The 25,568-nt window shown below is 34.4% G+C and overlaps 6 protein-coding genes across 9 annotated transcripts; 5 read left to right on the forward strand and 1 right to left on the reverse strand.

Annotated features, from left to right (window-relative positions):
- Nucleotides 1–6,451: 6,451 nt before the first annotated feature.
- LOC107021206 lies at nt 6,452–9,852 on the forward strand. Of its 2 annotated transcripts, XR_001457015.2 has the most exons (3): nt 6,452–7,993; nt 9,192–9,288; nt 9,442–9,852. XR_001457015.2 is itself a non-coding variant. In XM_015221849.2 (2 exons), exon 1 carries the CDS (start codon nt 6,495–6,497, stop codon nt 7,959–7,961), a length of 1,467 nt encoding a protein of 488 aa, XP_015077335.1. In that variant the 5' UTR covers nt 6,453–6,494; the 3' UTR covers nt 7,962–7,993; nt 9,442–9,852. The 2 variants fall into 2 exon arrangements, 1 of the variants encoding a protein (XP_015077335.1); XM_015221849.2 differs by lacking the exon at nt 9,192–9,288 and having other exon boundaries at nt 6,453–7,993.
- A 1,634-nt stretch (nt 9,853–11,486) lies between these two features.
- LOC107028873 (vacuolar iron transporter homolog 4-like) lies at nt 11,487–12,354 on the forward strand. The gene has a single exon (XM_015230111.2). It carries the CDS (start codon nt 11,608–11,610, stop codon nt 12,223–12,225), a length of 618 nt encoding a protein of 205 aa, XP_015085597.1. The 5' UTR covers nt 11,487–11,607; the 3' UTR covers nt 12,226–12,354.
- Nucleotides 12,355–14,037: 1,683 nt separating this feature from the next.
- On the forward strand, nt 14,038–14,886 carry LOC107029233 (vacuolar iron transporter homolog 4-like). Its single transcript, XM_015230607.1, has one exon. The coding sequence runs from the start codon at nt 14,082–14,084 to the stop codon at nt 14,727–14,729; it is 648 nt and encodes a 215-aa protein (XP_015086093.1). The 5' UTR covers nt 14,038–14,081; the 3' UTR covers nt 14,730–14,886.
- Nucleotides 14,887–17,038: 2,152 nt separating this feature from the next.
- Nucleotides 17,039–17,912, forward strand: LOC107029858 (vacuolar iron transporter homolog 4-like). The gene has a single exon (XM_015231310.1). The coding sequence runs from the start codon at nt 17,096–17,098 to the stop codon at nt 17,747–17,749; it is 654 nt and encodes a 217-aa protein (XP_015086796.1). The 5' UTR covers nt 17,039–17,095; the 3' UTR covers nt 17,750–17,912.
- A 1,734-nt stretch (nt 17,913–19,646) lies between these two features.
- On the forward strand, nt 19,647–22,041 carry LOC107025886. The gene is made up of 4 exons (XM_015226665.2): nt 19,647–20,251; nt 21,318–21,442; nt 21,551–21,629; nt 21,904–22,041. The coding sequence occupies exons 1-4, from the start codon at nt 19,676–19,678 to the stop codon at nt 22,039–22,041; spliced, it is 918 nt and encodes a 305-aa protein (XP_015082151.1). The 5' UTR covers nt 19,647–19,675.
- LOC107007912 (glycine-rich RNA-binding protein RZ1A-like) lies at nt 21,679–25,223 on the reverse strand. Of its 3 annotated transcripts, none has more exons than XM_015206757.2 (4): nt 25,057–25,223; nt 23,630–23,758; nt 22,066–22,589; nt 21,679–21,975 (listed from the first exon to the last, which is right to left on the reverse strand). In XM_015206757.2, the coding sequence occupies exons 2-3, from the start codon at nt 23,738–23,740 to the stop codon at nt 22,080–22,082; spliced, it is 621 nt and encodes a 206-aa protein (XP_015062243.1). In that variant the 5' UTR covers nt 23,741–23,758; nt 25,057–25,223; the 3' UTR covers nt 21,679–21,975; nt 22,066–22,079. The 3 variants fall into 3 exon arrangements, with proteins under 3 accessions (XP_015062243.1, XP_015062244.1, XP_015062245.1); XM_015206758.2 differs by having other exon boundaries at nt 23,630–23,761; nt 25,057–25,204; XM_015206759.2 differs by having other exon boundaries at nt 23,630–23,742; nt 25,057–25,202.
- Nucleotides 25,224–25,568: the final 345 nt, after the last annotated feature.

Below are 25,568 nucleotides of genomic sequence, written 5' to 3' on the forward strand. Positions count from 1 at the left end.
TTAAAATATTGTATTGATCTAATTTAATTTAACTTAAAAATTAATTAAATTAATATTTAATAAAAAAAATATCACGTAAATTTTGACAGAAAAAATACTATATATAGTTTTGGGATTTTATTTGATATCTAAGTTTAATGTTTAACGCGCTAGTGTTGGATTAAAATTCGAATAAATCATATGGATCGTCGGTTGTCGATGAGTTGGATGTACAGATTATCAGAATATAAGTATAAATATAATGCTATACTAATGTATGCATGTGTGTAAGGAATGTAACTTAGCAACGTAGCAAACTTTGATTTGAGAATTCTTCTAAATGATTTTTTTACAATCTATTTTGTAATTTTTTTTATTTGTCAGGAATTTCATGAAGAGGGAAAAAAGTATTATTAGTGAGATCTGAACACGCGAATATCGGTTTATTTAGAATGTTTGAAACGCATTCATGACATCTGAAATTATTGAACTACAACAGCATGTTTATCAAGAGTGTCAAAAATGTGTTAGTATTTAACAGTTTCGTATATGATTTTATTTGTCTATACAATTTTTTTTCGATAAAAGGAATCTGATTGGACACCCTGAGTGACATGCATATACCTCCGCCCTTGGCTTCACGAATAATGTGATATGATGGTTGAAATTTATTTTGTTCTTATTTATTTTGATAGAAAATATTTTAATTTGGATCTACTCGACTTAAATATATAAGAAAGTTTAAACGTATGAAATTCTTCGTTCATGGTTTTCCGTTCCTTTTTGTATGCTGTACGTATTTTATTGTTTAATCACATGAAAATTTCCATTCTGAATGTACTTATCATATACTATGCCAAATGTTGTGAAAAGGGTTAAAACAATATTCTTTGTTTTTTTTATGGTGCTATGTGATCAGCAATAACTGAAAAACAAATTCGATATTCCTTACATTTTCCATGAGAGGGATTTTAATTGAAATAAATATAGGATCAGATTAAGGGGGGTGACTATCTTTTTAATTAATATTCTTTAACGAATGTACAAAAAAATAAATGTGAACTTGCAATAAGGGGGAATTTGATTTCCAGAATGCTATTGTCGTCTTTTATATATATATTATAAAAGTGTTCTTTATTTTCTATCATTAATTCTATATAAATTAGGAAAGTATATAATAATTATAAATATATTCGATTTTGGATTTTCCGAGTGATAAACATTCACATGTGTTTAATTCTAGTTTTAGTTCACTTTTATTTATGAAAGTATTGGTCAAAATTTAGAATCAAATCAAATCAAATCTAAGCCAATTTAGAACTTAATGTTAACCAAAGTTTCAAAAACATCAAAAAACAGGCCCCTTCAGATATAATTTTTTTTTTTTTCAAAAAGTAAAGTTTTAAGCATTAATTGTTTGGTAATAATAATTGGAGCAAATTTCTGTTAGTTTTTGAGATGAATTTTTCCAAGTTTTTAATATTGGTCAACTAAAAAAGAAAAAAACAATTTACAAAACTTCAACTTTGTTCCAACACTTATTGTAATCTTTTAATAAAAATTCGCCCATTATGAAAGTGATCCAAAAGAAAGGTACTTTTGGAGAGGATTAGACATGTGATATGAAAGCATTAACAAATTTGTGCTGTGCTACACCAATCACCTGAAAATTTTCTGCCAAATTAATTAAATCATGTTGATTCTAACTATATCACCATATTAATATTACTATTAAATCACCTAGTTAATTCTTGCGAGGTGTTAGAAGTCTATCAAAGTCTGATTAAATCTAAATGATGACGCACTGCAGAGTCCATTCTTACTAGTAAATAGTATTGAGAATACAATGTGATAATGCTCCACTACTGATTATATAAATAGAGAGAGATTTTGATCTACTCCACTATTATTTTCAGACTCTTTTCTTCGAACACTCAAAATTTTCAAACAAGTTGTGTTTATTTTATATATATTGGACCAAAATAGACTTAAATGTGAAATATAAGATTTTTACGCCATTCTTCTTTTATAGGCACATATTTTCCTTCAACAAAACGAAATGTACAATATAGTAGTATCACAATACTGTTTTATTTTACTAATACATATCTCTTTGTATTTTTTTATTTATTCCTTTTTTTTTTCTTTTATCCGATACACATATATGCTCTATTATCACCAACCCATCTTTTTCAGTGAGTAATTTTTTATTTTTTTTTTGTTGAGTATTTCAATTTTCTTTAAAAAGTTATCTAAATGAGAACATATTTTTTTTCCCATTACACAAAATAATACGTATGCTTTTGCTCAATTTCAAATACATAATGCTAGTCTTTGTCAATTAAAGTAAGAATTGTTTTCGTGTGGATGCCACACTCCCCCCTTTAATTAATTCAAATTAGTTGATGTCTTAGTCAGCATTAAGATTTTACTATCTTTAAGCGCACTTAATGATAAATCATACTTTCTTTCGTTTTTATTTATTTGTCCATATTTTAGTTGTCCCTATTTACTTGTCCATTTTAAGAAATTAAAAAAAGATAATTTTTTTCTATTATATCCTCGTTTAAATTTTTTGAAAATTTCTAAGTTTTAATTCATGATTTTTGAAATCATAATTAATAAGGATAAAATTGTAATTTCGCTATGATAATTGTTGTTTTCTTAATATGTCTGTCATTTCTAAAGTGGACAACTAATAGGGACGGAGGGAATAGTATTCTATTAATATTATTAAATTAAATGGTAGAGTAACTATCATACATTTATTCTGTCCAATAATAATTGTTCACTGTGTTATTTTGGAATGTCTAACAATACTAGTCTACTTTATGAAATCAATGACTACTTTTACACTTAGTTCCTAATTTACCCTTATCATTAATTATAGACATTTCACTATAAATTTTTCGAGATACTCCCTCCGTTCACTATTGTTTGTCATATTTTATATTTTTAGAGTCAAACTATAAGAATTTTGACTAACATTTTAAGACGTATTTTTTTCATCATATTGATATGCAAAAAATTGCAATTTATAGTACTTTTCATATAGTTTTTGAATATATAGATTTTTTGTTTAAAATATCGAATTAATATTATTTAATTTAACTTTGAAAATTAGTCAAATTGACTTTTGCAAAACGCAACATGACAAATAAAATGAACGAAGGAAAGATTTTATTTATTATAGGGAAAATGCACAAGTACCCCCTCAACCTATGTCCGAAATCCCAGAGACACACTTATACTATACTAAGGTCCTATTACCCCCCTGAACTTATTTTATAAGTAATTTTCTACCCCTTTTTAGCCTATGTGGCACTAGTTTAAAAAAAAAAGTCAATCATCGTTGGGCCCACAAGATAGTGCCACGTAGGTCGAAAAGGGGTAAAAAATTATTAATAAAATAAGTTCAGGGGGGTAATAGGACCTTAGTATAGTATAAGTGTGTCTCTGAGATTTCAGGCATAGGTTGAGGGGGTACTTGGGCATTATCCCTTTATTATATTTCAAAGGTGATATAGTTAAATTACATTTTCTATTTATAATATTTTAAAGGTGTGTCAAAATAATAATGGACAACTATTATTGAATAGCGGGAGTAGTTGAATGACTTTGAAATTGTAAAGAGAGCTTTATATATCAATCCTTAAATTTTGAGTCTCAGTTATAAGTGTGAAAGAACAAGAGATTAATATATAAATGTGTTTTAACTAATAACGTATTTGACATTACTGTTAAAAATAACTTATTTTTAGAATAATTTTTTTTAAAACGACTTTTTATAAAAGTGCTTTTGAAAAAATAATAATTTTTGTTTGGCTAATTCATTTGAAAAGTGTTTTTATAAATAAATTGTATTTGACTAATCTTTTTCGAGAAATGTTTTTAAGAGTCAAATTATAAAAAGGAAAAATTATGCGGATAAGCAAACTTATACTATTTAATTAATCATCGTAGCTATAGTTTGCTATGATTACCACTCGCGACTAACATTATACATTAATTACGTAGGCTGACTTCGAGTTTGTATAATTAGTCATGTTTGTATATGTATAATTCGCTAGAATATACAAATAAATATGTATAATATACAATTTTTTAGCCTATATACATATATAATTTGCCTCTCTCCCACTCTCTCCTCCCTCTCTCAATCTCGCTTGTCTCTCCTCCCTCTCCCAATCTCGCTTGCCATTTATACAAATGTATATGTATAATATACAGTAATATACAATTATATACATATATATTTTCACCTCTCTCCCACTCTCTGCCCTCTCGCTTGCCTCTCTCGATCTCGCTCGCCTCTCTCCTCTCTCTCCCAGTCTCAGTCGCCTCTCTCCTCTCTCTCCCAGTCTCACTCGTCTCTCTCCTCCCTCTCCCAATCTCTCTTGCCATATATACAATTACATATGTATAATATACAGTTATCTAATCAATATACATGTACAATTCACCTTTCTCCCACTCTTTTCCTCCTCTCTCTCGCCTCTCTCCTCTCTCTCCAGTCTCGCTCGCCTCTCTCCTCCAAATAACAAGTAACTACAAATTGTAATTATCAAACTATAGCTATAGAGATTAATTAATTATTTTTAAGTGGCTATATGTTAAATTTACATGTTTAAAATTTTAATGAATATTTACCTTTTTGGGGAGGATAAAATCTTTAATTGTTATTTTTTTCTTTATCTCGTAAAAATATTGTTATTACCTCTTTTCAAATTCTACAATATCATACGTAAAATAATACATAAAATATAAAATAATTATAAACATAAAATAAATTATATTATTTTTTATAAATTCTTAAATGAAATTTAATCGGATATATAAAGAATATTTAGTCTTGAGAAAAAAAATTGTTTCTCTTATGCATTTTAAGAAAATAGAAATTTTTAGCTTTTCCTAACAGCAGAAAAAATGTTTTTGTTTTCATTTAAAAGCACTTTTACTGATTTGCCAACACTTAACTTTTCGATAATTTTTTTCCCCCTATAAATTAGTGTTCATGGCTCCCAAATAGTGGTGTGTCAAACAGGCTCTTAACTTCAGTTATTATGGTTTGAGTTAATAAATAAATGTATTGGGCTAAAATTGGCCTAAACATTAGTTGGATTCAAATGAATTAAAAATGAATGATTCATAACATATTCAATTTGATCCAATTTTTGATGGATTTTTGAATGCTAATTAAACGTAGAGAATGGTTTCCGCTTAATCAATTTGTACAATATCATTTTGAATAAAATAATATGATAAATATAAATATTTTTATGCGTAAGAGTAATGTTAGATTTACTGGGAAAGTAGTGGACTAAAATGAAGATCTATTGAGCGGTTTAAAATCAATTCAATACAAAATTATCTCATGTTCTATTTATAAAATTTAGACATATTGAGCGAATCATCAATTTTTCAATTATATTTGTCATCCCCTAATTGATCTACTTTGTGAAATTTGAATTGGTTGACACCCTAATCAATCTCATCTCATGAGAATCTAGTGTGTATATTGTTAGCGTATTTCACACCTCAAAGTCTTAATGAATTTGTTTGGAAAAAAAAACCTTAGACCTTTGTCATAAATTTTTAGATTTTAATATGAATCTTTTATTATTAATTTACTGTAGATAATCATTTTTTTAACCATTTTAAACCATTATTTTAAAAGCATTGAGACGTATATTATTAACTATTTGTTCAAAAATATTGTGTTTTGTTATACATAATTTTTTTTTTAATTTAGTTTAACAAAAAAATTTAAATAGATTATATACTTTCATGATTTAGTGTATTGAGTTAAACATATATATTTTTTATATGTACACGTTCTCATTAATTCAATAATGAACATCCAAATTTGTAATCTATTGTTGTTGAGAATACATTAAGAGTGAAGTATTTGAGAAATATTTTACTAGGAATCAATCAATTATATGTCTTCCTCACCTCATTCTGTTACGAATGTTCGTCAGAATCGTTACAAATTGTATACTCATAAGGTAAAGTCTATATCAGTTTTCCTCAAATTGTATTTTTAAATTTTTCTATTTAAATTGTATTTTTATATCACATCTTTCTTAATTATATCAGAAAATCTTTAAATTCAAATCTTATTGTGCCAGAGATACATTAGGACATCAAAAGAGCTGATCGTTTGAGTCGAATGAGGTAAACAAAATTTCAATATATTTCAAAAGAAATGAATTGAACTATTTATTTCATCTGGATAGCATAAACAATTTAACACAAATATTTCTACTGAAATTGCATAGGCTTAACTCGATTAAGTCATTAAGTTTTGAGAATAAATTATAATGCTAATTTTCAATAATTATATTGAAGCGCATAATAAGTGGAAGATCAGATTGAAGGTTTAAGGAAATATTTGATTAGAAATTAAACAAAAAAATTTGGACTTTCTTACATCATCATATGATTAATTACTGCGTCCGGCCGGCTTATGTGAACCCCACCACCATTGAAAATGATGTGAAATACGGTTTACAATGGCGCAAAACCCTAAACATCCACTGAAGAACATGACACTTCCGCTCCTTCAAGAAAACGGGCAATCTTTCCGCCATCCACCGCCGCGTCCGCCGCCACCTGCCACCGCTACCCCTTCGAAAACCCCTCTAAATTGCGTTTCAATTCAGTCCACAAATTCAACCTCATCATCATCCTCTGCGTTCGATCAGTTTTCTAAAAGGGTCACGAGGGACCTTCCCAATTTGTCAGACTGTCATGGCTGCGGTGTCCGAATCAATCACACCGATCCCGATGACCGCCTTCTAACCCTAGACAGCTTTTGGCGCATAGTCCTTCTTTGCAAGAAATGTATCAGGTGTGTCGATTCCGGCCAAACTTGCCCTTACTGTTTCAAGAACACGGATGATACTGATTGTTCCAAATGCCGCATCTGCAAAAGGCAAGTTCACAAGCACTGTGTTAGTAGGTATGGAAATTCTGCGCCTTGGTCTTTTTGTTCTAGGGAAGAAGGGGGACTCTTTGTTTGTATAGATTGTTGGGTTCCAAATTTCTTTAAGAAATCAATTGGGGATTGTAGAAAGATTCAGAAGGATGTGCTTAAGATACAACATTGTAGTAGTGATTTTAAATCATCTGAAAAAATTGCAAAACATGCTAATTTAGAAGGCTTAAGGAAGGAGGTTGTAGTGGGCTTGAAAGCAAAGAATAGCACCTTGCAGAAGGCTGTCGTGGCGAAAAATCCCATGGGCTTGGCTAAGAGTGCATTGGAACCAGTTGTTAAGAAAGGTAAAAGTAAGGGTAAGGTTGTAAGTAAGGATGTAAATGATGCACAATTAGCGTTTCAATTGCATCGTTCCATGAACAGTTCGCCACGAATATCAAAAACCTTAGGACCTAAGAATTCTAGCTATGTGGGTGGTCCTGAAATCCAGACTCTTCCTAGTTCTACAGGCGAGAGGCTGAAAGTGTACTCTCGCACCAAGTATAGGGGAAAAGTTGGCCCGACTAGTCCTGAGACCCCACCTTCTGTTATGGTTTACTCTCGCACTAGGTTGAAAGAAAAAGTTGACCAGACTACTTCAGAGACCTCACCTCGTGTTACAGTTTACTCTCGCAGAAGGTTGAAGGAAGAAGTTGGCAAGGCTAGTTCAGATGCATCGCCATGTCTTCTGGTGTACTCTCGCACAAGATTTAAAGAAAAAGTTTGTCAGACTGATTCAGAGGCTCCACCTTGTGTTACAACGAACGAGTGTGGCTCTTGTGTTGATTCTGCTTGTTCAAAAGCTGAATTGCTTACATATAAGCGGAACAAACTAAAGAGGAAAACATGCGATGAAAAGGTTGTTTTTACTGAGGACCGCTATTTGTTGAAGTATAGCAGAAGGAAAAGATGCTGGAAGCCAGGGTCGGATGTGCATGAGGATATTTTTCCTCAACCAACACCTGATCGCAGCATGCCTTCAAATTGCTGTCATTCGATCTAGTGCTTGTGCAAGCAGTAGTTTGAATTATACAGGTAAATGGACTCATCATTTATTTTGATCAACTTGTACGTTCTTGTCTTGATCTGTAGGTGATTCATTTAGCATTTGTAAACTCATTTTAGATGAAATATGAAGAAACTACCTTGCGTTAATTGTTAATTTTTTATTATTGATCTGTGAAGAGTGCTTAAGCTTATATTTCCAAACCCGCTCTTCAGCCTGGTTCTGTCCTGTCAGTCAGAATTTTCGGAAGGGCTTCCTTCGGGATTAAGCCTTAAAAGGAAATTATATAACAAAAAGTTACAATGTTAAAGCTGGTTGCCCAATGATCAAGTTGTCATTCTCGATCTGTTCAAGAGGTGAAGATCCACCTTACAGATTGCTATTGCCTAAACACATTAGACTTGAAACTAATATGCGTAGTTGCAATGATGAAAGGAAGGTTGCAAAGGAGGAAAATAGATATTAATGTTAGGTTATTCAGAAAATTCCATGGAAGGACTTTTTTCAGGTGAAATTCTAAATAAAGAAAATTATTTTTGATGAAATGTTCTAATTAACGGATATGAAAATCCCAATGATGTTGGGGCTGGTAATTTTTGGGATCCTAACCCTAGAGATATTACAGCTGAGTTTGATATGGATTGAATCGTGTACGTAAATAATGAAGTAATAGAGAGCAAAATATGCAAACTGCGGGTGATTGGAAGTTGTATTCTTTATTACATCACAGAAGTGAACAATAAAAAAATTCGAAAGTGTGGAGTTTGAATCAAACCTTTTGTTTAAATGCAATTGGGATTTAGGTGCAGGTTCTTCACTCCTGAATACCAATAAAATTATATACCAAAGAGTTAATTTTTTGAAATTGACTATTTTACCTTCGTTAAGGGTGTTAGAGATATCTGGTGGCCGAGTAAATAGCCAGGAAATGCTTGGATTTTACCGTCCAAAAGTTTGTCTGTAAACAAAAAAATAAAAGGTCTATGCCTGCATTTGAAGTTTCTAGAGGTTGGTAAGGTGAAAGTGGTCAACCTAGAGCATTGAGTACTCTTGCTAGTGCCAGCGACTTCTCAGCTTATATAGATTTTGCCAAAATTAGTTTTATGTCATCTTCATAGGCATTCGTCCTTCCCACAAACGATCTAGTACTTCGTCACATATGTGGGTTCAGTCCTTCTAGGCCTGGTAGATTCTAACGTGGCCATGATTATATATTGTTCTGTTTAGGTTCAAGTAAGAGCTAGAAGATGTCAGCCATGAAAGCACCAACACCTAATGTCTAACGTCATTGTTCCTTTTCCCATGCTGACTTGTCATACAAAAGGTGAGCTATCAGAGTGAATGCACCTTACATAAAGTAAAAGGCTGTAACTCCGGTTCATAGATTGATTGTCCTCATTGCTGCATCATAAGTTCTCTGTTACACTATATGAATATGTTCTTCTCACATTTTGTTCACATACATTTATATTATCAGACATGGAAGAGTGCTTAGAAGGATTGGGGTCCTGCTTTCTTCTGGAAAACCAAATTCGATCATTCAATGTATTGCCACTTTACCAGTAAGAGGATGGAAAATCACGAGAACTGATGAACAAGGCTATTGGAACATGTTGGGTCAGATGTTGTAATCTTTACATTCGCAATGTACTAAGCCATTATCCTTCAAAAGGTGATGAGTGTATATGATGTATCTTATCATGAGAAAGAGGTTTGGAGCCAAAGAAGTATCTTTTGGTGCAAGTGGAGTGTAATTTCGACAAGAGTTGTTTTTGTTGCATATATTTTATGTCCTCTTTCCTGTTATTGTGTTAACTTTTACAAAATAGATGATGCAGTTGTACTAATTTGTAGACCATATTGTAGTATGAAAAAGTTGAATTACTAACGTTTCAGACTTGTGGCAAACTAGTAGTGAGTTACAGAAACAAATGGACATGAAAGGGTATTCTTGTTGAAAACGGGCAAAAAAAGCATTGAACTCTCCGTATTGTTAGCTTAAGTGTAGAAGCTTCGAAAGCAGGTTGTTGGCTCATCCAGAATCGAAGTTGGAGGATGAGCCAGCTTTCTTGTGTTGCAAGAATTGAATCGTTGCGGGCTGAAATTAAGGGGTAATTTTGATCCTTTTCCCGAAAAGAATAAAATTAAGTGGGAGATGGAAAGGAATTAGGGTAGAAGTAGATGTTCCAAGTTAAAAGGGATTGGGATTCAGAAGTCCTATTTGTTTCTTGTCAAACACACAAGTAAGTAATTATTCATTCATTCTTCTTTCTGAGAGAAACATGTCGAGATCATGGTGGTGGCGTCCTCACCCACAAAAACAAACTCAACTGGCTCCATCTCCATCTCCCGTTGATAATGTGCATAGGGCTTCTTCATCAACTAATGTTGTGGTTTCTTATGTCGACACGGACGATTCTTGTGTCAAAACGGACGATTTCATCACGTCAATTATCTACAGTAAAATTCCATTATCCATGCAATGCTGCACAATCTTTGCACACGTCCTAACCTCCATCAACACTCAATTTACCATGGATCAATAGGATGATGCAACTTTTTGTATTTTTATTTTTTATTTATATTTCATTTACCTTAGGATTTTCCCCCCCCTTAATAAAAACACTTTCAATTAAATTCTTTAAATTTGTTTTAGTTGAATCTTCACCCATAGTTTACGTTTTTCTTTCTATGCTTATTTTTGTTTTGACTTGACATATTCTATCTTTTACTTGTGACTACTGGAAAATAATAATTTTTATTTATCTGAAGGAAAGAAATAGAGAATTCTTTTTTAACAATGTTGGTATTCCCTAGTGGATTTTAAAGTTAAGATGATGTAATTTCATCTTTATTTTGGATATTATATAAAAGAAAAGGTTAAATAATTGAAGAGCTTGTGTATGGCACAGGCACACCCCCACTTAGTTTTATTTTATGGTACTCCTAAGTCCTAACTAACAAGTAATCTCTATTGTTGCAAGTGCTTTTCCTATGCAGTAATCCATAGGATGATTATGTGTGTTTCTCTTGTTGGGTATTTGCATAGACATTGTAACTGCAACGGAACCCAAAACAGAAAATAGCAAGGCGTTGTTTGGTACTTAGTAGATATGTACAAGGCTTTTAAAGTTACAATGGTCTAAAGAAAGTATCTTTATTTTGGATTATAAAAATTGAAGGGCTTGTGGTCTTTGTGGGAATGGCACAAGTCTTTTATGAATTTTTTGTTAACCTTAGTGCCTAAAGCACACTCCACTTAGTTTATTTTTATAAATATATATCAACAAATAACAAGTATCTCTCAATTGTACTAAAGTGCTTTTCCTATGCAGCAATACATCCTCACAAGCTCCTTCTCCAAAGGGATCAAAAAGTCCTCTTAATTAGGTCATTTTGAGGTATACACTACTCATACACAGTGCACACACAAAGAAGAAGAAGAAGAAAGAAAAGTAGCACTTCAGTGGTTTATAAAGGCATTTTAAAAGTTCAATATTATATGGTAAGTAACTTTTTTAAAACTCTAGACTTAAAAAACTCTATAAATAACAAAGACAGAGTCTTCATTAAACATCAATCCAAAAAGAAAACAATCCTTCATTAGCTGACATTTCATTACAAGTTACTGTAACTTTTCATCATGGCTGCTCAAAACCATCTCCAAATTACCATTCCTAAAGAAAATCAAACACCTGAAAAGGATTTTGACTACTCTCAAAGAGCACAATGGCTTCGAGCTGCTGTGTTAGGAGCAAATGATGGATTAGTCTCAGTTGCATCCTTGATGATGGGGGTTGGAGCTGTTCAAGAAAACGTTAAAACCATGATTATTACTGGCTTTGCAGGGTTGTTTGCTGGTGCTTGTAGCATGGCTATAGGAGAGTTTGTCTCTGTCTACTCTCAACTAGACATAGAGCGAGCTCAAATGAAGAGAGACAAAGCAACAAGAGGACAGGACAGAGAACATGAACAGCTGCCAAATCCATTTCAGGCAGCAGTAGCCTCGAGTATTGCATTCTCATTGGGTGCCATTGTGCCAATTCTTGCTGCTGCATTCATAGCAAATCATAAGTTGAGGCTTGCTGTGATCGTGGCAGCGGTGAGCTTAGCATTGGTAGCATTTGGAGGAATTGGTGCTTTCTTGGGCAGAAGTCCTATGGTGAAATCTTGTGCCAGAGTTTTAATTGGTGGATGGATGGCTATGGCCATTACCTTTGGCCTTACTAAGCTGATTGGCTCTACTGGATTGGAAATGTGATTGAAACTTTATGTTCCTGAATCCTAACCTGTCTTTTGTTCTACTTTAATCTCATGTAATCAAGAAACTTGTATTGCAAGTTGACTAAATCTATTGTGTTATAATACCACGAAACATTCTCTGAACCTACATTCATCTTCCTACTGATAATACTAGCTACAGCACACAACCTTCTACTTAATTCATAATAGACTCATCAAACTACACTTCGTTCTCAAATGTACTTAGGATTGACTATACGAATCTTTCTGGGAGTACTCTGTGCCAATCGTGACTAACATCCCCATAAATTCATTAACAAGACCATTCATCATGATTTGATCATTTGTAGCTAGCTGTCCACCTACCTCAACACACTTGACTATGCTCCTAGAACCCTCGATGGTGTTAACGTTTCATCAAAGCATATTTCAGTAAGAGTATGATACTAACAAGAGTAAAGCTTTTTTCAATAAGAGAATAATACAAAAAGTAAAGGACTAGAGAAGAGGATTGTGTGCATTGAAGGAAAAAACTCGATAATTTAGCTTTTCACGTAAATCAACTTTGAGACAGAAACAATATGCCTATGATTTAGCATTTAGATCTATTAAAGTATTTCAAAATTTCTAAAGTACATTTCTCCAAAACACTGCAGTCACAAACACAGAATGAAAAATCTTTCAATTGGGATGTTTAATGCTTCTTCTATAAGTGACAAGCTTGGAAAATTAGCAACTGTTCAACAAAAAGTTGTTCACTAAACCCCTCAAGTCATACAACAATGGCAGGTCTCAATTCCTCATATTGCAAATCATTGTTCATCATTTTGTTGAGAATTTTGTAATATAGATATATATATCATGAGGTTCACTGAAGTACATAAAATACACTGAACTTAAGTTCTGTGCATTGACGGTATATGGAACTTTTTCATTTTACACTATCAATATATATAACTCAAATCCAAAACACAATGAAAAGACAGATTTTCTCTTGTATGCAAGGAGTTACGACCTTCAAGGTTTCAACCATGTGCGAATTAGAACTCTTCTATTTTCACATTTCCAAAAGCCTTCCACATAGTTCAGTTTGATAGAAGAAAAATTAAAGAAACATTGTGAGGATGGTCTAAAGAGAAAACTCCACCTTCATTCAAGATCAGATAAGACCAAAAAGATATTAAAAAAAAATTAAGAGCTTGTGGCCTCTGTGTGAATGGTACACTTATTAGTATACTCTAATATTTTCTTTTAGCTTTTAGTGTCCAAAGCACACAGCACCCAAGTTTATATTTGCTAGAAATATATCTGTTCAAATAAGTGCTTTCCAACACTGCAAGCATCCCAACAAGCTCCTTTTGCAAAGGCCAAAAAAACATCATTTTGAAGTACCAAAAAAAAAAAAAGGGTAATAAGGAAATAAGGTATCAGCAAGCAAAGTTATCTATCTGTATTATGTGATCTCTTTCAAGAACATGTAAAATGTTATGTCCAATACTATCAATAGAAAAGGGTTATACCTTACAAGACATAAATAGAAAGAAGAGAAAACAGATAATATTGAGTAACTCCTTCTTTCAACAGATTACGATCCCAATCTTCGGGGAATTGATAGCACACACTAGTAATGTGTAAGGGATGAAAGAGCACAAATGCAAGATTTGAGCAAACAGGCAATCAGTGAATAAAACAATAAATCCCACTAAGCCCTGTGTGCTCTCCACACTACACAATATTTAATGGCACCACTGATGGAAATGGTTTAGTTACTTTTTTAATCATCCTACTCTATAAATAGCGCTTACCGAGTCTTCATACAACACCCATCTTTAAGAAAGAATTGCTTCTAACTAACAAGTACTTATAACTTACTCAATGGCTGCTCAAAACCAAGTCCAAATCACCATTCCTAAAGACCATAATGGCCAGAAGCAAACCCCCGAGGATGATTTTGACTACTCTCAAAGAGCACAGTGGGTTAGAGCTGCTGTTCTAGGAGCCAATGATGGATTGGTCTCAATTGCATCCTTGATGATGGGTGTTGGAGCTGTCCAAAAAGACGTAAAGGCCATGATACTTATTGGCTTTGCAGGTCTGTTTGCCGGTGCTTGTAGCATGGCCATAGGAGAGTTTGTCTCTGTGTATTCTCAATTAGACATAGAGAGAGCTCAAATGAAGAGAGACAAAGCAGCAGGAGGACAGAATCAAGAACATGAAGAAGGTAACAAGGAACAACTGCCAAATCCATTTCAGGCAGCTGTTGCCTCGGCTATTGCATTTTCATTGGGTGCCATTGTTCCAATTCTTGCTGCTGCATTTATAGCAAATCATAAGGTGAGGCTGGCTGTGATTGTGGCTGCAGTGAGCTTGGCATTGTTAGCATTTGGAGGAATTGGTGCTTTCTTGGGCAGAAGTCCAATGGTGAAATCTTGTGCCAGAGTTTTAATTGGTGGATGGATGGCTATGGCCATTACCTTTGGCCTTACCAAGCTAATTGGCTCTAGTACTGGCATGGAGTTGTGACTGGAGCCTTTATCTAGTTCAGAATCATCTTCTTAAGAAGTCGTTGTTGCATCATGCATGTCCAATAAAATCTCATTTTCTGTATGATTCTGATGCAAATGCTTAAAAAAATGGTATTGAAGTGTTGGCTATTACATATCCATTTTACTACTGTAAAGACTAGCTATAACAAACAATGTTTTACTTCATTATGATATGCTAGGCATCATCAACTGCAATAAACTAGTGTTTATCAATAAACAAGAACAATGCCTCAATCCAAATAATGTTGGGCTAAGGCTATATCAGATCTTCTAAAACATTCTGCTCTATTCAGCCTGACTTCCCAATGAACCATTAATAAGAGGACACAACTTGACTAATTTTACACTGGTCATTAACTAAAGGCAACTCCTCCTTTTTCTGGACTAAAGATATGGCTATACCCTGTGGGTATAGATGGAGTTAACACTAGATATTAATTTCACAACAATCAAGAGAATCAGCCAACAGAAAATTTAGACAAGTAATACACCAAGTTAAACGCTTTAAATCTATACTAGTCTTCCATACATTTAGAAGTATATTTTTGTCTAAATCAAAAGAGTCCCAAATAGAGCCTGACAGATCTTTTGACTGGAATCCTTTACTAGATTACTTTTCTATGTGACAAGCTAGGAAGATTAGCTACTATCCGACAAAGACTTGTCTGCTAAACCCCTCAAGACATGCAATGATGGCAGGAAACAATTCCTCATATTGCAATGGCTTGAATAATGCTGCCTTCTTATGCCCCATAATCCTACTTAGACTGTAACTATCTACTAATTATTCCATTATCTTTATGATGAGAAATATGTTATATCATGAGGTTCATTGAACACGTGGATTTAAGCTCTGTGCATTCAAATTGTATAAAGAACTTATACTATCTACCAACTCTTAATAGCAAGTCTGATACGGAAAATTCAAATACAGAATAATAACTTGCTATAATCAGTTCAATTGCGCTGCTAGTGTAAACTTACTAATATTGTCAGTGTGAATAATTTAAATCGAGAGAACACAATGTATGAAATGAGTTTCGACAACCATGTGAAAATTGGAACTTTCTGTTTTCACATTTCTAAGACCTCCACATATCTCAATGGTCCAATTTCGAAAATGCTCTAAAAAACCTGTTGGACTTGGGACAGATATCTGTTTGTTAAAGAAACAGTGCAGAAACATCATGAAGATGATATTTCTTAATGGATTTAGAGTTTATGGCCTAAAGATAGTAACTTTCACTTCATTGTGGATCAGAAAAGATATAAAAATTAAGAGCTTGTGGCCTTTCTGTTAATGGCACACTTCTTGGTATACTCTAATATTTTGCTTTAACCTCTATCATCCAAAGCACACTGCAGCCCAAATTATATAATCCAAAAAGTTAGCACCCATATCTCTGTTCAATCAAGTGCTTTCCTATACAGCAATGTGTCCTCATTAGGTCATTTGAAGTTATGAACACAGAAAACAAAAAGTAGTCAGCTAACACTTATGACATCAATCGTTTTTAAAAGCATTTTGGATATTTGAGACATGAATTTTGGATTCTCGTTGACAGATTTTACTTTTTTCTGAATAAATGAAAGGAAGATACTTAATAAAACAGGCAATCAGCAAGCAAAGTTATCTATATTATGTTGAAGTTTATACTTCCGTTTCATCACATATAAGAACGACGGTATGTGATTTCTTTCATGAACGTGCTGAATCTAATAAGCAATACCATTAGACTTGTTATATGTGGTAGGTGTTCTGTTAGTGGATAAATTTGGTCCAAAGTAAGAAACTTTCTTAAAACTCTTCATTAAAAAATGAAGAGCTTGTGGCCTTTTTATTGATGGCACACTCCCTGGTATACTATAATCTTTGCATTGTCAGCCTTAGTGTGGAGAGCACACTCCACCTGATTATTATATACGAAATAAAATATGTCCCGTATCTCTAGAGATTCATGCATGCAAGTGCTTACGTATACAACATTCCATATTCACAGGCCACCTTTTAGTAATTGTCACTGGAAATGAGATTTTACCAGAAAAATGGTGAATCAAAAGCAAATATGGAACTGTAGATTCATTTTGCAAAACGTTAGAGTTTGTTAGTAAACAAATGCAAGTTTTAGCAAGCACACAATCAGAAAAAAAGAGATCAAATGCAAACTGACTTGTACTCACCTCACTACTATTATTTTATGGCACCACTTTCTGGTCAGGTTGATTATTTATTAGTCATCCTGCTCTATATATAACCATCAGAGGGAGGGTTGGAACTTCAAAAACAAGAAGTCCTAATTAACAGATCATCCTTTTTCTAAACAATTCCTTAGAACATTATTCATGGCTGCTCAAAACCATGTTCAACTCACTGTCATTAAAGAAAATGATAACCAGAACCGAAACCAAGTACCTGAAGAAGACACTGACTACTTCCAAAGGGCACAATGGCTTCGAGCTGCTACCTTAGGAGCCACTGATGGATTGGTTACAACTGCATCTTTGATGATGGGTGTTGGAGCTGTCAAGAAGGACGTTGATGCCATGATCCTAATCGGCTTTGCAGCATTGTTTGCGGGTGCTTGTAGCATGGCCATAGGAGAGTTTGTTTCTGTGTACTCTCAACTAGATATAGAGTTGGCTCAAATTAAGAGAGAGACCAAAACAAGAGGACAGAATCATGAACAGAAAGAAGAAGAAGACCAGGAGGGACTCCCAAATCCATTTCTGGCAGCCGTAGCTTCAGCTGTTGCATTTTCATTAGGTGGCATAATACCAATTCTTGCTGCTGGATTTATATCTAATCATAAGGTGAGGATGGGAGTGGTGGTGGCAGCAGTGAGCTTAGCATTGTTTGTATTTGGAGGGATTGGTGCTGTTCTTGGGAAAAGTCCTGCTGTAAGGTCTTGCGCCAGAGTTTTAATCGGTGGCTGGATGGCTATGGGCATTACCTTCGGACTTACAAAGCTGATAGGCTCTGCTGGAATGGAGATGTGATTGGAATGTTATGTTTCTGTGTCCCTATTTCCAGTCCAGAATCATTTTTTTTAACAAATGTCTGCTGTTTTCCTTACTTCCAGGATAAGAATAGAATAAATGGAAGATATCTCTTTCTGTAATTGTTCTGTTATGAATGAATGATCAGATGCGTTTTCTGAAATTTATATACTTGTAATCTTTGCTTCTTCAATATGTTTGACATCATCAAATCTTTATTGAACTCCTTGGTAACAGAATTGGAGTCCCAGGTGAAGTAACATACTACTAATGAAGAGTTTTCATCAAGTTTGAACCATTACATGAGGCATTGTCAACACCTGTCATAATCTAACAATTCAATATATATAAATTTGAAAGTACCCTACTCCAGAAGCCCCAAAATCCCAAATATTGTCTCACCACTTGATGAGGCATGTTGGCAAACAACAAGCTGTTTTACTGAAAACCCCGAGTCCCCTTATAACGATGCAATTCAGGTTCTGTATTACTCTTTTGACTCCTAGACTGTCCTCAACCATCCTATTTTGTTAACACCTGCTTCAATTCAAATGTAATCCTGTTTTATAAGTAACTCCATAAATCTAAGTAGTCAAATCTTGAATCAGCCTAAGGGTTTGATAAAAACCTCAGTCAAATAGAAGAGATGGTGTTGAAACACTGAGATCTTGTAGTCAATGAGTTGAGACTTTTTTTCTTCCTTCTTCAGTGTCATTATGTGGATTGCACCCTTGCTGGAATAATTTAATGTTTTGCTTTCTTAGAAGAGCATAATCCACACTATAAGACAATAAGAAAGTGTAATATATGACTCATCTGTGTTCGTGCAAGTGCTTTCCTATACAGCAATCCTTACCTTATTTACTACAAACCTTTCTTTCCATAAGTCACAAAGTGTTCAGTACTCACTATTATACGTCTTTCATCTCAGAGTATAGAATAAAAGTAAATGTATTTGTATGATAGATAAAAAGATGTTTCTGGAAAATATGATTTTATCACCGAGAAAACGCTGAGCAAAGGATCAAGAGGCAAGCATGAAAATATGTCACTGCTTTCTGAATAAGCAAATGCAAGCCCTCATTATCTGTATGATATGATGTGTGCTATTTCATTCAATTACATGAAAACTGTTCATTAGCAATAAAGGAAAAAAAAGGGTAAATCATAGAAGAAATAAAATAAACTATCTGCAGGACATCTATTATAGTGTTACATGACCAGAGTGTTCAATTAGTGGATTCATAAAGTTTATTTGGTCTAAAGTGACTTTATTAAAACTATGGAATTAAGAAAATGTAGAGCTTGTGGGCTTTAAGTGATGGCACACTCCCTGGAATTCTATAATCTTTGCCTTAGTATGTGGAGAGCACACTCCACCCTATTTTTATATACCAAAGGAAGTACGTCCCTTAGCTAAGTGTTTTCCTATACAGCATCCATTTTCACAAGCCCCTCACGAATCATTTCATAATTCATAACAGATTGTAGCCTCTAAGCTCTCGGTGTTATGTTTTGACACTTGAAAGAGCACCGTCATCGTGAAATATGAAATATACAAGTATTTGTATAGGTAATTTGCAAGATAGTGATCCTAAAAAATCCATCCTTGTCACTAGATATAAGGTTTCACCAGAAGAAAAGAAAACATGAAATTGCAGATTCATTTTGCAAAAAAGTGGGAGTTGTGTTAATTAAAGAAAAGCAAAGGTTTTAGCAAAGCATGCAATTAGCAAAAGGAGATGAAATAAAAAATTAAGTGCCACCAGGCCTTGTGCTCACCACACTACAAATTTTTTAATGGCACCACTTTCTGCTGAGGCTGATGATATACTGCCCTTTATATACCATCAGAGGGAAGATTGAATCTTCACATAAACAAGAATCCCTTCACTTACTCAAAACATTTCCTTACAAAATTTCTTCATGGCTGCTCAAAACCATATCCAAATTACCATTCCTAAAGATCAGGACAACCAAAACCAAGCCCCTGAAGAGGATTTTGACTACCCCCAAAGGTCACAATGGCTTCGAGGCGCTGTTTTAGGAGCCAATGATGGAGTGATTTCAACTGCATGTTTGATGATGGTTGTTGGAGCTGTTCAAAAGGACGTCAACGCCATGATCCTTACCGGCTTTGTATGGTTGTTTGTTGGTGCTTGTAGCATGGCCATAGGAGAGTTTGTATCTGTTTACTCTCATGTACAGCAAGAAGAAGATGGACACACAAATCCATTTCTAGCAGCCATAGCCTCAGCTGTTGCATTTTCATTAGGGGGCATAATACCAATTCTTGCTGCTGGATTCATATCTAACCATAAGTTGAGGCTAGTTCTGATTGTGTTTGCAGTTATCTTGGGCATTGTTAGCATTTGGATGAATTGGAGCTTTTTTGGGCAGAATTCCTATGGTGAAATCTTGTGCAAAAGTTTCAATTGGTGGCTGAATGGCTATGGCCATTACCTTCTGGCTGACCAAACTGATAGGCTCTGGCATGGGGATGTATTAGGAAATTTTTATTCCTGTCCATTTACCTAGTTCAGAATCATCTTATGTTGCACAGTTCAATAAATTTCATGGATAATATTCTAGCATTCATACAATCCAAATTTTGTCAGCTCCCTTACCTTTTAATTTCAGATCCTATTGGCTACCACTCTTTGTTCATAATCTTATTCTTATTGCCATTAGTCATTAGAATATGACTGATTAACTACAGAATAGGCAAAAGATAATCCTTAGAACTATTTATGCATCATATTAACAGGGAAAATGTAAAAACTGTTTCACCATGCCATTTTCAGGGACTGTCGCTTTAGAATAACAAAAAGTTGCACGTATATTTCAATAGCTTAAAAACGCAACGAACAATAAAGAGACACAAAACTTGAACCAAGTTTAAGAAAGATAATATTGCCCTGCTCGGAATATTACGTCTAACAAGAAAATAAAACAAATGATTCCAACATCTGATGCGAAATTGCAACAACCATCTAGTCCAAGATGGCAGCAATCCAAGAGAAGCTTGAACTAGTGGGATGAAAATTTACATTCCATTATTACTTGATAAAATTATGCAACTCAAGAAAAGAAACACAAATCTTTGTTGTTTAGCTAAAGACAGACTCGAAATGGTAAGCAAGACCACAAGTATACTAAAGAGAAGTGATGTACAACTACTATCAGCAGTATTCCGGCTGGAGTACTAATGGAGCAACAAGGACACTAACAGGGAGAGAAAATAAAGAAGGTTCAGTACCCCTGCAACTGCCACACTCAGGGGTTCCTTGGAGTGGCAACAAAGACATCCTACCTGCTGCTTGCATCTTCCCAAAATAAAATAACTTTCGTGCACTACATTTTTAATCAGAGAGTAAAAATATGAATGTTCGATCACATTTATACTGCATAAAGGTGGAGGATTTCTTTCATGATTTTGGATTGAAGAAAATGGGTCAGCATGGGAATTTAGGGTTCTACACTCTCTTCTTCGTCGTCACCTTCATTCTAGTATCAGACACATTATGGTTAGTGATGTCTCATTGAATGCTGCAAAGTACTTGAATAGTATTCATGGATATCAAAGCGTTACATTATTAGGATAGATATGGGGGAAGGCAAAGGAAGTTCAATTAGGAAGATCTCTGCAGGAACGCAAGTCTTGATTGTGCACGGAGGTTCAGCCAAAGAATGGTGATTTTTTATCGCCTTCTCCATCACCATCAATTGCCACTGAAGCTCAGGGTCCTTCTCCGGTTCCATCAATTCATCGACACTCCCATCACCATACCTTTATCCCAGCTGCCCACAGCGTAAGGCAGAAAAGAAGAGGAAGTACTACAGATTCCAATTAGATATGACTGACTACCTGCTGGCCCAGGTATTTGATCACCAGTACTAAATTCAGGTAATTTCATCAGACCCATCAATCACAAGGCAAAGTTTCAGAGGTGCTATTCCATGCAAGAAATCATTATGAATCCAGCACCAAACAACAGTTTTCAAATGGCATTCGAAAGAGTGAGGCCATATTCAAATTCGCAAAGTAAGCAAAGCATAAGATCCCAATCAAACCATGTTATCGAACATTTACGGACATAGAACAGTAGTTTATAACAGCCAGGTTTCATGAGCTCAAATGATTCCACTGACAGGCCAGGGAAACAAGGCACCAAGTAGACATACACCAAAACATCTGCATCCAGCTAGGACTTTTAACTCTTCAGCTGCACCAGAAAGAATCAAAATTTAATCAGCTACCAAGTAAGAGATACTGTGAACATCAGATCTGAAACTCAAAAAATCTAAAAACCTACCACAATTTAAAGTATCAGCTTCGATAGCCTCCAGAACTGCGACGATCATATGGCCCAGAACGATCACGGTTAAAACGTTCACCTCCTTCACGACCACCACCATCTCTGCTGCTGCGGCTTCCATATCGATCTCCGTTCCTGTCAGGTCCACCTCCACCACCATACCGACCACCTCTACCCCCTTCACTAGGGCATTCTCTGGCAAAGTGTCCTGGCTTACCACAATTATAGCAATCTCCACCACCACCACCACCACCAGCTCCCCGACCACCACCATAATCACGGCTACCCCGATCACGATCGCGGTCACGACCCCGATCTCGGTCACGGTCACGGTCACGGGGTCGATCACTATCAAAATCTCTGCCTGAACCTTGCTGAGGCTGGGCTTTGTCTACAGTAATAGCACGGCCGTCTAAGTCCATTCCATTCATTGCTTCAATGGCATCTTCCATCGCTCTCTTCTCATCAAATGTGACAAAACCAAATCCACGAGATCGGCCAGAGAACTTGTCAAGTACAACCTTTAACAAAAAGTTAAGAGGCATTGGAACATTGAAATTTAACATTCAGATAAGGAAAAGAGAACGTGGAAACAAAATAAGAAAAGAAGAGGAAATAGAGGTAGACAATTACTATTTTAACTTTCATAGTAGACTTCATAGTTCATAAAACCAGAAACCTTCTAATGCATAAAAAAAGTTCGATAAGAAGAACTCAGATTCTCATTTTTTCTTGCATCTACACTAAAATTTGATAAATGTCTGATTTAGTACCTTAAGCTACAATCTATATTTTTCTAAACTAACTATTTCTTATGAACTTTTTAAGGTTTTCATTCTGAATTTTGAAAGAAAGCTCTATGGAAGTTCCAGAATTGCAGAACTTCAAATGGGCTAGCAAAAAGATGAAAACCTTTTACATAATCCCTTGACAATGTATGTGTGCATCCATGGGAAAAAGACACTGATTTACCTTCACTTTACTCATCAAAAGTTGTGAGTGAGGTCAGAACTGAGGAGTACAATGATATCAGTACAAAGGCATGTCATAGCATTCAAAGCGCAAGAGTAAGATGTTATTTTTATTTTCTGGGGTAAGTTAAAAGATCTTATTTACCAACAGAAGTACGTAAAGAGTTTTTAACACTGATTTGGACAAGTCCGAAATTCTGGCTTAGCGAACTTCCTTCAAACACTACAACTATAGTTACTCAACGAAAAACGCAACAAACCAACGAAAAAAATTCAACTTTTGCATAATTCCTCTTAGCAAGAGTAAGAACTTACTCAGAAGATTTGAATTGTTCACCCTAAGAGATCAAAATAGGTACATCAAAAGGTATATAAAAGGGACATAGTACGGAAGTGGTCAAAACCCATATCCCTCCTTGAAACGGAAGGAGTCCACAAGTAAGAATGGTCAAATTCTAGTCTTTACACAAATGATTAGCCCAGCAGCAATACAGAAAAAACAACAAAGAAGGAAAAGAAAAGAGAAGCAAAAGAAAAACCATTGACAAATTGACCAATTGAAAACAACCTAAAAAATCAACCATCCTCACCTTTGCATCAACAAGATGGCCAAACTTCTCAAACGCGTCTTTTAATCCTCGATCAGATGTCGACCAGGACAAGTTACCAATAAAACAGCGATATTCATCCTCTTCCGACATTTCTGAAACAGATTGCTTCTACTGACAAAAAGGGCAGAAAAAGAGAGATTGGGGAGGAAATAAAGAGGGGAAGTCAAACCAAGAGCCACAAGAGGTACACAGAAAGATTAACTCAGTTACGATAATCGGGCCTGCTTATGTGGATTACAATACTAGATCCATTTTTTCCACCCCAGACAAAAGTAGGCTTACACAAACAAGTCAAGACCTCTAAATAAACATCATCAACAAAGGAGAAAAATACAATTCCATGGGACAAAATTTGGAACAACAGAGACTGCAAGTTACTATTCTTAGGTTTTATCAAAAAGGACACAACATCATACTCCTCTACGCAGTCTCTTGAATAGTATATACTTTATTTGTCACAAAATTGTTGGGTTTGAAAAATTAGTTTCAGTGTTCTAATTGTGAATTCATAACAATATAATGAGAACTTGAAAAGTTACCCTGAGATAATACATAAAGGGACAAAAATACCTGAAACATAAGCTCTACAAAGAAAGTGCACCAACCAGCAAAATCATTATGTAAAGTCTACTATATAGAAGACACCACAAATCAAATGACCATCCTTCCTATAAATGTTTCTAAATTTGTACAGAGTAATCATATGCAACACAAGCCCACAGTCCTAATCTATCACCTCTAACTCAGTTAAAACTATCCTATCAGCATTGACTACTTTTAACTATTTAGATACTCTCACCCCCATTAAATAGTGCACTACACGAAAATAGCCAAAAGATATATAACATCAGAAGAAGAAAAACATTTGAGTCCTCCTTCCACATTAATCAAGATGTGAATTCTTGATTCTTGTTGTAAAACGGCGTTCAGTGATTATAAAAGAAAAATCATTATTTTTATCAGCTAAATAAAGTGCAAACTGAAACACACACTGTAGAGGGAATTGCTTCAAGAAAAGAACATGGGCGGCAAGTCAATTTCACAATTTTATGAAGCCCCAAGACACCAATTGCCCTAATTAACTATTCAGACACCAATTGCCCAATTGAGTCCTTCTTCAACACTAACCAAGAAGTGGATTCTTTATGCTTCTTAAAAAATCGCATCCAGTGATTATTTAAGAAAAAACATTACGTACAAAACAGTAGAGAGAATTGTTTCAAGAAAAGAACATGGGCAAGTAAATTTCACAATTTTATGAAAACCCAAATCACCAACTGCCCTAATTAACCATCAAAGCTTCAAGATTCCCCAAAATAAACTAGATCTTCGAGACAGACCGTAAAAGTAAATAGAAAGTAAGAAACAAAAAATTGCAGGTAATGGAGACTGTAATCGAACAGTACCTTAGAAGAATGAAGAGAAAACTGAGAGAGAGCGGCGACGATATGCAGAGATGAAGAAAAGTTTTAGTAGCGTTTTTACTCAAAAGAAGAAACGAAACCCAATCGGGTCGGTCGGTCACTTTGTTCTGTTCTTAACCCTAATTTTATTTTACTGTAGCCCACCCTACTTTATATTGTGATTTTGGGACAAAATAATACTTACACAAATGTTTATTAACCCACGAAAATAATGACGTGAAAAACGTGCGTTTAATCATAAAATTTGGAACCTTTGATTTCAAAGAGTGATTTGAAATTAAAGTTTTATTTACAAAATTCGTGTTAATTTAATTTGAATTTTTATAAATATATATCTATTATTATTAAATTTGTTAAATAAGTAAATTTGTAATAACATGCTATCAATTTGTAATTTATTAATTTGTGTCTAGAAATATTTCAATATTTTATTTATGAAATATGTGTTGCACATTTGATATGACTATATATAAGAGATAGAAGAAATTTTAATG

This window comes from Solanum pennellii, chromosome 1, assembly GCF_001406875.1.
Source record: "Solanum pennellii chromosome 1, SPENNV200".
Classification (NCBI taxonomy): Eukaryota; Viridiplantae; Streptophyta; class Magnoliopsida; order Solanales; family Solanaceae; genus Solanum; species Solanum pennellii.